Genomic DNA, 15,946 nt, shown 5'->3' with positions numbered 1-15,946 from the left:
GTATTATTCCAAGTTTCACCAAGAATATTTATGCCTAAGCACTTTAATGAGTCGTTTATTAAACACCGAAATTCGTCTATATTTCGATTATAAGACCTAATATTCATATGTACAACGTTCAAATCGTTACTCTCTAGATCCATCAAATACTCATATATATATATATATTTTTATTTACTATATTTTCGTCGTTGTTTGTGATGTATATGAGTCTATAAAGTCTGAATTTGTTTCAATCATTTATGAATTATGATATTCATGTACCTAGTAAAAAAAGTTGCTTAGTCTATACCAATGATATTTTAATATATTATTAATTTTTATAATAATTATGAAACCTTGGTAAGAATGCGTGTTTACAAAACAAGTGTTATATATAACTGATATAATATATTACAGGGGTGGCCAAATCACGGCTCGCGAGCCGCATGCGGCTCTCGTCACAGTCGTATGCGGCTCGCGGTCTTATTTACAAAAACCAAAATATTTTAATTTTTTTTGTATACATTTATTGTATTTATTTAAGGCTTAGAACATAGAATATAGATTAAATCAAACAAAAAAAAAAAAATGAATTAATATGAATAATAAATTAAAAAATTAAACATTAAGCTAATTTTGTTTGCGTGGTATTTTTTTCGTGTCTAGTTTTTTAGTAAGCTTCTTAAGATCTGGTTGAATTGATGTAAGAGCAGTTCTTAATAATTCTGTAAGATGATCATCAGTCAAATTTGAACGATATTTTGACTTAATTATTTTCATTGTTGAATAAAGTGATTCACATGAATACGTCGTTCCAAAAATTGATATCAATTTTACCGCACAGTTTTTAATATTTGGGTATTTTAATATAGAAATATGCTTCCAAAATTCCAATATAGAGGGACAATTGTTTATAAACTGCTTAAGACCTTCATCTTCTAATAACTCCAAGAGTTCTATTTCGAGATCCGCTTTATTTCTGATGATAGGATGTGATAATGGACATTCCTTTTCAATGATATTAACTAAAAATGGATTTTCTAAAAATCCTAATGAGGGTTTTAATGCCTTTAGGTCTCGAAATCGTTCTTCAAAGTCGGTAAATAGAAATTCAAGTTTAAGTACATAGTCGTCACAATTAATTTTTATTTCTGATTCTATCAGGCACGCTTCTATTTTTTCTAAACATGAAAAGTGAGTAAAATTGTTTGATTGTAAATCTCGTATGAAAAGTTTTAGTTGATTTTGAAATACTTTTTGCCCTAGGTCATTAACTAATTTATTTTGACCTTGAAGAGATACATTTAATGTTGATAAATGTTGCATAATGTCGGTGAAAAATGCCAAATCTCTTAACCAATTTGAATTTGAAAGTTGAGGAAAACTTTTATTTTTTTCTATTAAAAATACTTTGATTGGTTCTATTAATTGAAAAAATTTAGTTAAAATGTTATTGACCGACAACCATCTAACTAGACAATACCATGGGACATCATTAGGAATATCACCTTCTATGTCTTCTAGAAAGTTTTTAAACTGCCGATGTGTTTTTGCACTTGAACGTATGTAATTTACAATTTTTAAAACAACATCCATCACATGATCATATTTAAAATATTTAGCAGTTAGGTGTTCTCTATGTAGAATACAATGAATAGGTATAAAATCTGGTAAATTAGTATCATTTTTTAAAAGTCCTATTAATCCATTTTTACAACCCATCATACTAAGAGCTCCATCAGTTGAAATGCTTATAATTTTGTTTAGTGGAATTTCAGCTTTTTGTAGAGTTTCATCGAGAGCAATCTTAATGTCAATACCCCGAGTAGTTTCCTTCAATGAAATTAGATCTAACAACTCTTCTTTCACATCTACATCACTCGTAACATAACGAACAAATATGGCTAACTGAGGTTTATCTTGGATATCGGTAGATTCATCTAAAGCTAGACTAAGAGATAAACAATTAGCAATGTTGTTTTTTAAATTGGTGAAAATATCAAAGCTAATTGTTGAAATACGCCTTTCTATTGTATGTCGTGATACTGGTACATTTTCAACCATTTTTAAAAGTTTTTGATTTTCAGGATTTAAAACAGAAATTACATCTAAAATATTTTTTTTTATATACTCGCCGTCCGTATACGGACGTTTTGCTTGATCAATATTAAAGGCAATTACAAAACTTGCTTCTACACAGTCGTCTGCCTCGTTCGTAAACATTGTCATAACATTAGTTTGTTTAGCAAATTTTAATTTCATCGAACATAGCTTATTTTTCCTCGAATCAGAACCAATAGGAAATTCTCAACTAAATGTGCTGTGATTGGTTTCGTAATGCCGTTTTAAATTACTAACCTTAAACTGTGATAATGTAACTTGACATATGAGACAAAATGGTTTATCGTTTTTCTGTATGAAAAAGTATAGTTCTTCCCATTCTAATTTAAATTCCCGTTTTTCTTCTTCATATTTACGTTTAACCGCTTTATTAGAAATTGACATCGTAACTAACTTTCGCAATAAGTATCGGTAAAATATTACAAATATAATTATTAAATATTATAAATATTTTACAAAATAAATTGAGGTGTTTACAATAGGACTATTCAACACAGACTACAGACTATATTAAAAACGATATAATTTCATATTTCGTAATTTGATATGTTTATCGGCTGTTTGCTATCTTTATTACTTTTGTGGTATAAAAGTACAGATTAGATAATTTGGCTCTTGATATAATTTTATTAATACATGTGGCTCGCGTACATAGTCATGTTGGCCACCCCTAGATTGACAAACCGTCTCAGCTCAGAATCGTTTTTTGTAGGTATACAATATGGTATTATATAGTTTAATTCAAGTTTAATACCCTCCATTACAATGACCCACATGTAACCTATAGGCATATAGCAGAGCGACATTCACTCAGAATAAGATTGTTTAATGTCACCATCAAAGTCAAATATATGTAGGGTATGGCGTTTATGCAACGTATTATTCTCCCTTGAAGTGTTGCCTTTTGGATCTGTGTTAAATATATATATCTAATAATATATAAAAATGTCGTGTCACAGTGTTTGTTATTGAACTCCTCTGAAACGGCTTGACCGATTTTTATCAAATTTTCTGTGTATATTTAGTAGATTCGAGCAGGGCCGGATCTTAGCTTTTTAGCACCGGGGGGAAATTAAAAAAATACGCCCATCTCAGGGAGATTATCAGAATGAGTATTTTTTTTTTACGAAAAATCAAGCACACTCAGTATAGTGTGTATGAACATTTACAAAACTTTTTGCAATATACTGGACCAATAATTTATTTACCACAAATAATTTAAATGATTTTAACTTAAAAATAAAACATTTTAAATTTTAAACTAATCAAGTAATAGTTCTAGAAGCACTTCTTTAAGGTATATTTAAAGCTAAAATCTGTTGTCAATATTTCTAAGTTTTAGGTTTAGAATAAATAATATTGATAATAATAACATGTATGAATTGTTTATTAACAAATCTAAATTAGGTATCCATTGCTTACTTTTAATGTAAAAAGCTTTATGTAAAAGAACTATATTTAATTTACATCATAACAATATTATACATTTTTCATTTATAATATTTATTACAATCAAAACTTAATATGTACCTAGGAACGGAAAAAAATATAATGAAACAAAAATGTGATAATGAAAATTGTAATATAATGATTATAACGTGATAAAGAAATTTACTTTATCATGGATTTTAACTTATGGGTTATATGTATACTAAAATATTTACAAATTTCCAAAATAATAAGAAACCAGTTGTCTATTTGATATCTTGAACTATAAGAATAAATTAGGTAAAAAAACTAACCCAAGAGAAAATAAATTTCCTTTTAAATTATTTTAATATGATATGTAAACAATTTTCAATCTGACTTGGGCTACATATCAATAGGATAGTATTTTTGTTTTAATTATTCAATTATGTTGTACTTTCGTACTATCAAGTTTATCAAGAAAATTAATAGTTGTATATTTGTATTTAAAAAGCAAACACAAATAACAAATTACATTCCATTTTGTGTTATTTTTAATTTATCTAGTGGCCATGGTGATATCTATAAAAAAAATTTCAGTATTAAAAGTTCTGTATAATATTTAAACCCACGAACATAATATAATTAAATAAATAATCTGAAAACAATTAAATCAGTAGTACCTAGGTAACATTGTATATTAGTACATAATTGTATGCAGTACATATTTGAAAAAATATATATTTGTTAATTTAAAAATACATAACAATGAATTTCAATTAATAGTGTCATTTTTAAGATAAAATTTTAAATAACTATCTACATAATATATTATATGCAAGAAAACGATGTAATTTACCATTCTTTATGTCACTAATCGGAGAGTACATTAATCTAAGATGCACTAAAGCGTGTACACTCCCGCAGACAGTTGCGGATGGGTACCTATTTCCGCGGCACTGCGTACCTATTTCATATTTGTCCTTTTTAATCTTTAAAAAGCTTAAATCAATGTTATTAGTTATTACTTATCTCCATTAAAAATAAAATAATTTTATTATGTATTTTATTCGCATACCCAATATTACACATTTCCTGTAAAATATTATTTTGTACCTACTTTTGTTTTAAAGTCCATTTTCAATTTTCAATTTACAAATTTAAAACCTTAAAAATACGCCCATGAAAATTATATGCCCCGGAATAAATCCCCAACTTCCCCCCCCTAGATCCGGCCCAGGGTCTGAGAATACGTTTTAAGCTAATTTAAAAAGGGAATTGATCACCCCCGGGAGGTGCTCAAACAGGAATTTCGAGATTTACGATAGACATTTTTGTTGATTAATGGTTGCTTTTGGTTATAGGATTTGAGAATAATATTTATTTTATTTATTATTTTATAATTATTTATTTACTATCTATTTATTTCTGAAAGCAAATATATGCACGTTCAAATGCTTCAAGATCCATCCGCTGAAACATTCTCAAAACAACTGTTAGATATCGGCGATGGAAAAGTAGCTTTACATCGAAATACTGGATGCATAAAATTGCCAAACGATTTCTGCACAATCATTAATTCGTAAAATGATCTCATTGACCAGATATTTCCCGATATACACACAAAATACTTGAACCATGAGTGGATGGCAGAAAGAGCAATTTTAGCAGTAAAAAATGTGGATGTCAAAGATTTGTATTTCAAAATCCAACAGTTGTTGCCAGGAGACTTAGTGTCATACAAATCTATCGATACAATTTGTGATACCAATTAAACTTTAAATTGTCCAGCAGAATTTATGAACTCTTTGGATTTGTCAAACATGCCACCACCCCATTTACAAGGCTTTAAAATATATAAGGCTTATATACCAATATAACACTTTAACACAAAATCACTATAAATTAGTTTTTTTTTTATTTGACTACCAAAATATTCATTAGAATTAATTTATATGGCAAAACAACGTTTGCCGTGTCAGCTAGTAAATATATATATATATATATTATAGGTATATTATCCATTTATTAAATACAAACGGCCATAAGTATTAAACACATAATATTATAAATAATTTAAAAAAGTGGATGTCAATCTGTTGTACAGTAGGTTACAAGTGGGTCACTGTATAATGGATGGCATTAAATTTGAATTCAATGATATAATATCATTGTATAAGAAAAACGATTTTGAGCGGAGACAGTGTAGAAATTCGTTAGACTAAACCGGTGTGAAAAATAATGCACCGGGATTTTTGGACCATATCATTTACATGGTTCATTATCCCGGTGCGGGATAATGTGGGATAATTTCAAACCTGTTTAATCTAGCGAATTTCTATTGTATGTCAGTCTAGGTATAAATCATATTATATACTTATCTATGGTATTAAAAAATTGATACTGTATAATGATTGACCTATATAATAGATACCTATAATAGTAAAATCCAAATTAATCATATCACAATATCCATTAGGTACATATAACGCTTTATACATCAACAACAAACCCAAATATTTAATATGCTTTGTATTAAATTTTCAAGCTTTTTTACCCAACAAATAAAGTGTTATATTTTACACTCATGAAAAAAAAGACTAATAAAATTGGAAACCGAGTATATCCGTAAAAAGCTCAAAAAAGTTAAAATATTTTGAAAATTTTTCATGTACATAAAAGGCTAATATAAACATTCAGTGAAAATTTCATGTATTTACGAATCACGATAATTTGTTATGGAGTTACACCAAAAGCCAAAATCGATTTTGCGTACAAATTCCCATTTTTCCTTAATCTTTATTTTGTTTTTCGGGGTGCTTTTGAAAACTATTGGGAATTTTAAATTTTGACCTCCCAAAAGTACAAAAAATATTCACTTTCCCATCGAACAAGATACTGAAGTTGAAAATCAAAACATTACTTCAATCACTAATCGTGTACACAGACACAAAAAAATAAAAAAAACACACATCATTGTAAAATCAATACATTCATCGTTCCACTCAGAATCTTAAATAATTATTAAGTATTTTATAAACCAGATAACCAAGTCTAAATAGTAGTTTTTGTGTTAACACTAATCTGCATTTAATTGAATAACATACGGGCCTGTTATTTATTGCTATATTTATTATACAATAAATATTGATATGATTATTGTAAGGAGTTAAAATTATTCCGCAATTATTAAGTTAAAAAAAATAATGTTATTGCGAAGTAGGTACCAAGTATAAATACAGTACTCACATTTATTTGAAAGAAAAATTACACAAATTTAAATCATCAGCCTACAGAAACTAATATGTAATATAATGGTCAGTTACATTTAAATACAAGACAATTATGTAAAACATAGTCGATACAATTATAACAATATATTAATTTAAAGTTTAATCCATAGTGTCTTATGTTTATTTATTGGACCTTATCAAGTTATCTATCAATGTTATACAAAATTGGCTGAAGTGATGCACATGCTATTTTTGTGAATAAATATAATATACTTGTTTTTAAAAATAAAGATACTTATCAAGATCAATCAAGACCTGTCAAGTCAATTATTTCATTGGGTGGAGCAATTTCGATTGGCCCAACATTATTCGCCGTTATTATGGCGCCGTATTGGTATGTTCGGCTAAACTGACTAAAGGCATTAGTCGAACAACCTGACCAGCAACGACTCGCAAACCACTACTTTGCGACATTGAACCCTGAAAATTCAATAAAAGTTAATATAAAAAACTGTTGATTTACTAATATTTATTATATAACCCACAAATAATATTAATAGCAACGGTGTGCAATTTTATAAAAATAAATAACTCAACTTAAGTTAATCAAAGGTTGGCATTAACTTGTCAAAGAGTTAAAATTAAGTTAAAAAGAAATTTTTTGTTTTTAACTTATATTAAGTTCAAATTTCTATTGTTGTAACTTCACTTTTTATAGTCAAGTATAATTGAATCGCTAACTGCAGAATGGGGATAAGTCAATTTTTATCAATTTCCATTTTGTTATCATTTTTTATTAAGCTCGCGTAAATACATAGGTAGTTTACTGCAGAAACGAATCAAATCCGACTATCCAAACGCTAAATTTGGAAATTTCAATCTACTGCAGAAAAGGGTCATGTTATGATTTCGTTTTTTGTCTCTCCTGAAAAGATAAAAAATGAACCTATCCCCTAGCGATTCAATTATCCTGCGCAGCAAAGTTAATTTTATTTTCATATCATACGTAACCAACAGACATTATTTCATTGGCACTCTTTCTATTTTATCATTTATTTTATAATAATATATTAATATATCATTATAACTTGATGTTTGAACAGAGTTAAACGTTTTGGTAAATGTTTATGTAAATCAAAATATTAGACCTCTTTATGAATTAAAAATATTGTACCTGACATTTTTGTCTACTTAGTTAAGTTAATTTTATTTCCTATCTAAACTTATATCTAACTTTTTGAGCTATTTTTTTTCTGTGTAAACTTTTAACTTTTAACCAAAGGCAATTTTATTTAATTTATTTAACTTGCTCAACATTGAACTTATGTTAAGAGAACACAAAATCGATGAGTTAGAAGTTAACAATTCATAAAGTTATCTTGATAAGTTAAGTCAATATGAAAAAAAATCATTAACTTACCTCAGTTTAAAAAGTAATCTATTTTTTGAAATTAGTATGTGGATCATAAAGAAAACAGTGACTGTGTTTTTTATAATTTCCTACATTTTAATTAACGATTCTATTCAACTTTTATCATAATGTGCAGTGTATATACCTATTTTACTTTACATGTTTATAAAATATTAAACTATACATATTCCAATTAATAATTAAACAAATATTCATTTTTTTTATATCAAATAGCAATTTAAAATCATATAATGTACAAAAATATATCTTAATACAAAATTATTCTATCAACAGTAATTATAGAAATGTATGTATAAGAAATTTAAAAATAAGTACCGTATTAATGTACTGGGGAGCAATACTTCGATTTCTTCTTGCAAGAAGGTAGTTCTGAAGTATTGATGGCGACTGATTCTCATGCTGAGTCTGGGGCTGTGGCTGAATGGTATATGAATAACCCTATGAAAACATTATTTATTTATTGAGAATACAGGCTGACATATTATCATAGAGTAAAAAAATTGGTTAAGAAAGTTAAAAATAAGTACCGTATTATTGCTCTGGGGAGCAATACTTCGATTTCTTCTTGCAACAAGGTAGTAACGAGCTGTTGATGGCGACTGAGTCTCAGGCTGAGTTTGGGGCTGAGGCTGAATTGTATATGAATTAACCTATAAACACATTATTTATTTATTGAGAGTACAGGCTGACATATTATCATAGAGAAAAAAAAATGGTTTATTGAAATGTATGCATGACACCACCACCTTTGTGAAGTATAATTAAATGAAATAAATAAAATCAAAATTTCACATAAAAAACTAAAGAGCCGTTAAACAATTTTCCCCGTTTATATATTATTGTGTTAGGAACGAAATATATAATTATTAATTGATAGACACTATAGATCCAGTATTTATTAATATATAATAGTTATATGTACTAAGAATAATTATGAACATAAAAGAAATGATAAATTAGAATAAATTGTGAAAGCACAAGCAAACATTTTTTTAGAGAACCCAAAATATAAATCAATTTAATATACCAAGTACATAATTCATACCATTTGGTTTGCAGGCCATCCGTTTTGATTGTTCTCTGGATTTCTATGTGGTACTGGTGGTGCTACTTCTCTTAAAGTACAAGTATTAGTATTTTCAGCTGGTAATACGTCAGGGGGTGCTCTAAACCAGACACCAAGTGGATTGACACGGTTAGACGGCTTATACATTTTGGCTTGTTTATTAACCAAATTTGGCCAAAATTCTTCAAAATTTGTTTCTGGCGAATAAAATGTCTTGATATGATCAAGACTGACCATTTCCCAAGAGACACTATCAAGAAACTCATTTTTGAGAACCTGAACAACATAGCAACAGAACTTGACATAGGCCAAGTTCCAATTTCCTAATTTTACAGCCAGAGGCATTAAACGTTCAGTTTCGCCCTCAAAGTAAAATATTGGAACAAATTTGTTACCATCTATAGTACAATATGGTACAATTGCGGGTACAGCTTCGGCTACAGCTGAATCAGAGTTAATACGTATAAATCCGAATTTCGCCTTACGACCTGGAGTAATATTGTTCATTATTTTTTTATAACATACGCCCACGAATGTATAATATTCATGCACATCCTCTAAAGTGACGATTAAATCTTTTCCCGTGACAAACATTTCTGTCCCGTATTTACAGTCAGTATAGTTTTTGTTGATCTCATTTAATAGCTTGGCTTCATATTCTGAGATGAAATAACTTTTTATAGATGTGCATTTATACATCTTATCTGCATGTAAATAATTTATATATTGGACGAATAGCTGAGTTTCAGCTATGCGTACTGATACAAACTTCAAATGTTTTCCATTAATTACTCGTAAAATATAGGGTATGTAATATTGTCCAATTAACCACCAAGCAAATCTACCTATATATTTATAAAAAAACACATAATTTAGTGTTTTCATAGGACATTCTAAAACGTGAATTATTTCCTAATTGCTTACCTTTTATACTCTCAATATATACACAATCGTTGGTCATAATTTCTTGATTGCTTGTTTTATTAGTAGCATTTTGTTTTGCTGCAGCTGTTGCATTTTGTTTATATTTTTCTTTCAATTTACGAGCCATAGCATTCATTTCAGAATCTTGTTCATCTTCGATGTTAATAACTACCACTGTAATTTAATTATAAAAATATGTTTTAATATAATACAATTATAGGTAATATAATATTTTAGAAAATAATTAATGAATTTTATATGTAAAAATGATGACTAATTAAAATAACAAGAAAATATTTCGTTTTTTTTTTCATACAATTTTGCTGAAATTCATGCCCCCTAAAAATCAATAAATATTGTATAAATTGAAAATATCAGTAAACAGCTCAAAACGAGTCAACATATTTTGAAAATTTTATCAATTATATAAAATGATAAAATAAACATATGCCATAAATTTCATATATCTTCAGTTATTCTTTTTTGAATCACAACAAAATAAGAAAATCGCTTCGTGAGAAATGGAGCGAATAAATAATGTTGTAAACAAATTGAACTTTAGACGCTTGTAAAAATGACCGTGGATTTATGCTCAACTTTTTTAATCCACTAACAAAAACATTCGAGGAACTTTGTATTACATTTTTTTACTGCTAATTAAGTAATAGGTATCGAGTACTTATCATGTACACACATATGCTTGACTATACATAGTAGTTAGCAATCTAGTTTATTATCAATAGAGCTCGGATTTATATGCATTTGTATGTTTTTACTAAGTGTATGCACGTCTAAGGGGTTCTAAAATGTCCACAGTTCATCTCACACTGAATTTAAACACCAAATTTTATATTGCATATTTTGCATATTTAGAGGATTATTGCATATTGCATATTGGTTCATAAATGCATATATAATATGCATATTTAATGGGTTTTTAATAAATTGCCTATTTTATTTAAAATATTAATATTTTAGTTATTTTAAAAAATCGTTGACAGGGTCTTTTACAAGAATATTCTTAAAAAATTGTCATTTTTGCAACACTGCATGAGATCGGAGCACGTATGGATAATATTATATTAACAACAATAATTCACATATACCTGCATTTCGACATAATATGTTGTTACTTCGATGTTCGTAACGAATAAGGCAGTAACTCAATTTTACAATTTTTTTTTATAACGAATAATATTATTTATAGATGATTTTATTTTTTTTTTATGTTATTTTTTTTTTAAGTTTTCTGTGTGTTGTAAACATTGTATTTTAAACAATTTAAAATATGAAAAAATGAAGATTATAAAATATTGCATTTTGATTTTTAAAGTATTAAATGTTTAACTATTTAAATATTCTTTTGTTTATGATAGAATATCTAGTAGGAACTACTTTCCTTGGTGTAAAAATGTGTTTTTTTTAGAAAAAAAATAACATTTTATAATGTTTAACATATGGCATATAATTGCATATTGAGCCACTTTTTCCTTGCATATTTGCATCATATTTGACACTTTTTAAATGCATATAAATCCGGGCTCTAATTATCAATATAATATGTGCATGATAAATGTAACCGCATGATGTATCATGATAAATAAAAGGTAAAAAATAATAATTAATAACTCTTTATCTCGGTACCGATTCGAAGTGAACAACAACAATACTATAGGTATGCAAGCTGAGGACGGTGCATAGATAATAAAAACATGGATTGGACATAATATAATACATTATAACGACAGATAACAGTTATCGTATACAGAATAAACTTAGATCGAATTGACCTACGGATAGAGCTACTACATTATAAGCTTGTATGGTGAATACTCCGGCCCACGAGAGTCCATACGTAAACCGCGCATCGATACTGACGTATGCGACGTCTGCCGACCGAATTTTCTCCCACCATCAGTGGCGTATTTTTTTTTTTGGGGGGGGGGGAGGTGTCCACGGCGTATCGAATTTGACAAACAAAAATATGTGGTTCGTTATGAACTATTTTAATATTATATAAAGTCCTAAATTAATTAGGAAAGAAAATAAATTTAGTTTTTAATAATGTACTTATTATCCTATAATAATTTTAATTATTTATAAAACTGTTCATCTTATAACATCACTCGTATCGAATGAAACAAACAAAATATATTATAGTAATAATTATTAAATTATTGCGACCAGTGGCGTACATACGAATTATATTCACTATGGGCCGATTTATCAGTTATCACTAGACAAGCATAGCACGACCAACATGGCCATTATAATTATACACTTTTTAGGGAGCTAGGTGGTTATAATTATGACATTATATACAGTACAAATAAAATTGCGCAATTCAATTTTATAATTACTATGTAAAATTAATTGTTTTTAAAATAATGACAGTGTCATTTATACATTTTGATGTTATCTTACTATGAATTTAACATTAAAGTCAATAATAAGTCATCAAAGCAAGTACTGACAATATAACATTTCCTTGTTGACCTAAACCTCAAAAACGATTTTAATCAACCGGCTAACTTAATCATGGTGAAAAACTGTAAACAGTGTAAATATACAAGCAATGGTTTGATTGAACCTGCAATTTCACTATGGGCCCTGGCCTAGGGGGCCTCCCCCCTATATACGCCACTGATTGCGACCGACGATGATAGCTATATAGGTACTAATGTATATTAATATGTTCAAATAATATTACGTTATTATTATCCTATTATTGTATACATGCAATTTATATTTTTATCTTGTGGCTCCGTGCCTTCATGTGTCTGTGTTACCTACTTGTTTTTCCAGCGGGAATTTGTGTATATTTAGATACTAATATATTACAATGATGTTTTTTTTTTAAAATATATTAATACGTTTGATCTTAAATGTCCATGTACATTTATTATAAAACATATTTTTACTTATCAATTGAATTTGAATCATTTTTCATTAAATCGTCGTTGTTGAGGACGGGTAGCGCAACAAGATAATACAGCCGACGGCGCTCACACACACACAAACGCACACGGTCGTTATAATTATTATTTATTTTATGATTGTTTATATAATAGCCAATAGGTAGATAAGGCCGCCTCCAGGCATCGGCCGGCAAAAGTCACCGCGGTGCAATAATCAGTTCGTTCGTTCGTCGCACACAGTCGACACGTATCTGCCTATGTATTCGCTCTAATTCTAATAATTATTGTCATTGTTTTTATATATTATGATTCGGCTCGAATAGCCGGACATCATCATTGTTTTTTATAATATTATATAAATATATAATATATTGTTAGCGCCGCCTCGAATAGCCGCTTGCAAATTTTTATTATTTTGTTGATAATTATTAATATATACCATGTCGCTAATCGTCGGATTATTTAAATTATTTATCTCGTTATTTATTGTGTGGATCGGATAGCCAGCGAGTTATATTTATTATTATTTTTTTTGTTAACTTATATTGTCGTTGTGTGTCAATTATAAAATTATTATACAGGCACAGGTTGTCCAGCTGGCCAGTGGTTCTCCGACAAATTGTGAGTTGTTCATTATTATTTGTATTATATACTATTATTATTCTGTAAGGCTGGAAGGGTCATTCATTATTATATTTCATACATTATTGTATTATTGTGTATTATCAAAATAATTATTAAAACAGCAACTTAGTACCTAAACCTCCCGGCTCCCGTTATTGAATACTTAAGGTTACCCAGTTGTTCATTAGTTTTAAGCACACACACACCACAAACATACACACATTTACACACCCACCCACACTCTAGCACTCACAGGATTTGCTCGGCGAACCTGTCCACGTCCTGTTGAGTGCTATACATAAATACACACATACAACACAGGTCGGTAGGTGTGTAGGTACAGAGCGCGCACGAAGAATTCTGGTGACCGGGCGCACGGACTATTTCTGTTCATACCCGGCCCGAGCAATGGTCGTTTGGGCGAAGGTAATAATTTTTACCTATAAATGAATAGTCCGTTTGGGCGAGTAGAATTAATTTTACCTGCTCTAGGTAAAAACCTAAATACGGATAATGTCGTTGCTAATCATTATTAATCGCTAAAATTGAAAAACATGATTAGGTACGATTCAGACATGCAGTAAGAAGTTGTATACCTAAATAATAAGTAATAACCTCGGTAATAACGCTACAGTGTCCTAAGTGAAGTGTTATGTGTTATGTAATAAACTTTGATGTGGTACGTCGTAAAAGTTGTTAAAAGTACCAATTATATCAGCCGAGAATGAATGTGTACATTTTTCCGATTATTTCTTGAACACATACATAGACGAAAACTTAGAATTCCCTCCTCATTTGTGAGCGTCATCACCAATATTTTACCGTCCCAGAACCACAAATTGACCAGAATCATTCCATTCCCACTATAATAGTCAGTTTTATACAACAATCCTCATATTCATCAATTCATCGCAGTACTATTATAAATCCAAGCTGAAAATAGAATTAAAATCAATTCCATTTCCAAAAATGTCCCTAAAGTACAACGAAAAGAAATCACAGAAAAAAAGAGTTCGTGCAAGAAACATGGAATAAATATATGAGAGTAGATACTGACTAATTACAATTTACAATGCATAAAATTAGGTTTAAAATACCTGGCCAATAGATTACTATAAATTGTATTAAACATTAAAATGGTATACAATTAATTTACTTATAAACCAATTTAAAAATATTATAATAATAACTATGTGACGTGTTGTTTTAAAAATTATCTTTTTACTCTAGATTACTTTTTTAATGATAATAATATAACTATCTATACCAATATGGCAATATATGAATATTTTTTTTACTTTATTATAGAATATATACATTTTTTACTTTATAAACATATTTAAATTGTATTATAATATTACCTATGTGACGTGTTGTTTTAATTATTATTTTTTTACTTTATATCACTATAATAATAATATAACTACCTATACCTTAAGTTGAATAAGCCCTCGCCCAAACGGTATAAATCTATTCGCCCAACCGGTAGCTTTAGTTGAATAAATCCTTGCCCAAATGGTATTCATTTATTCGCCCAAACGGACTATAATTTGGGTCGATTCGCCCAAACGGTCTACGCCCACCGGCCCGTACAGTCGTCGAAGAAACAACGCAGATAAAATATACAGTGAAATAGTAATATTATCATATTATTATCATTGGTGAGTACCTATATTATTTATAATATTTATTTTTCACAAGTGCACATAATTCGTAAATTAATATTCATTAAAATTAAAATATTATAATTAAGTATTTTTTAAACTAATAATAGGCATATTATATAATATTCTTTATCTGAATTATATAGAATTGTAATATTTTTAAGCAATTTTTTCTCATTGATTTATTATTATTTAAGTATTAAGACTAGGATCACATATTCACATGGGCGTTAAACTTAGAATAATCATCCATTATGCATTTTTAATTCTAAAACTATTATGACCCAGAAAATACATTTTTGTATTATAATTATTTCAGATATAAATTAAAGAAATTGAATTAAATATTAATTGAAATGTCACAAAAAAAATCAAAATTCTATAACTTCTTTCTTTAAGATACAATTCAAACGAGAACTATCGCTGTCTACTGTATCAAGTGAGTTTCAAAAGTCGTCTAAAACAGGCACCGCAACCTGCGGCCCTCAGAACTTTTTGCTGCGGCCCTCCAAATATAATTTATAGTGTTTAACATTTTAATTTTGTAGCTTAAATTGTTATAAAATATATAAATA

The 15,946-nt window shown here is 28.5% G+C and overlaps 2 protein-coding genes across 2 annotated transcripts in view; both read right to left on the bottom strand.

Moving 5' to 3' along the window:
• Positions 1-612: 612 nt before the first annotated feature.
• On the bottom strand, positions 613-2,487 carry LOC103308054 (general transcription factor II-I repeat domain-containing protein 2B-like). Its single transcript, XM_008180713.1, has 4 exons — positions 2,341-2,487; positions 2,129-2,190; positions 1,445-1,933; positions 613-1,333 (listed from the first exon to the last, which is right to left on the bottom strand). Exons 1-4 carry the CDS (start codon positions 2,485-2,487, stop codon positions 613-615), a joined length of 1,419 nt encoding a protein of 472 aa, XP_008178935.1.
• A 4,461-nt stretch (positions 2,488-6,948) lies between these two features.
• LOC100166058 overlaps positions 6,949-15,946 on the bottom strand; it is a 15,046-nt gene continuing 6,048 nt past the window's right edge. Inside the window, exons 4-8 of the mRNA XM_029489854.1 lie at positions 10,166-10,339; positions 9,221-10,086; positions 8,703-8,825; positions 8,491-8,613; positions 6,949-7,223 (exon numbers count right to left, since the gene is read on the bottom strand). Coding sequence (XP_029345714.1) covers positions 7,122-7,223; positions 8,491-8,613; positions 8,703-8,825; positions 9,221-10,086; positions 10,166-10,339 — 1,388 coding nt within the window. The 3' untranslated portion in view covers positions 6,949-7,121. The remainder of the gene's footprint in view (positions 7,224-8,490; positions 8,614-8,702; positions 8,826-9,220; positions 10,087-10,165; positions 10,340-15,946) is intronic.

The sequence above is a fragment of the Acyrthosiphon pisum genome, chromosome A2, assembly GCF_005508785.2.
Source record: "Acyrthosiphon pisum isolate AL4f chromosome A2, pea_aphid_22Mar2018_4r6ur, whole genome shotgun sequence".
NCBI lineage: Eukaryota > Metazoa > Arthropoda > Insecta > Hemiptera > Aphididae > Acyrthosiphon > Acyrthosiphon pisum.
The sequence above is the reverse complement of the archived record's forward strand: the minus strand, read 5'-3'. Positions and strand labels throughout refer to the sequence as shown.

Excerpts from the sequence above, each read along its gene's own strand:
- LOC103308054 (XM_008180713.1), bottom strand. The coding sequence starts at position 2,487 with ATGTCAATTTCTAATAAAGCGGTTAAACGTAAATATGAAGAAGAAAAA. Across the intron at positions 2,191-2,340 it reads TTACATTATCACAGTTTAAG|GCAGACGACTGTGTAGAAGC; the intron begins GTTAGTAATTTA and ends TTTACGAACGAG. Across the intron at positions 1,334-1,444 it reads TATTGTCTAGTTAGATGGTT|AGATTTGGCATTTTTCACCG; the intron begins GTCGGTCAATAA and ends AAATTGGTTAAG.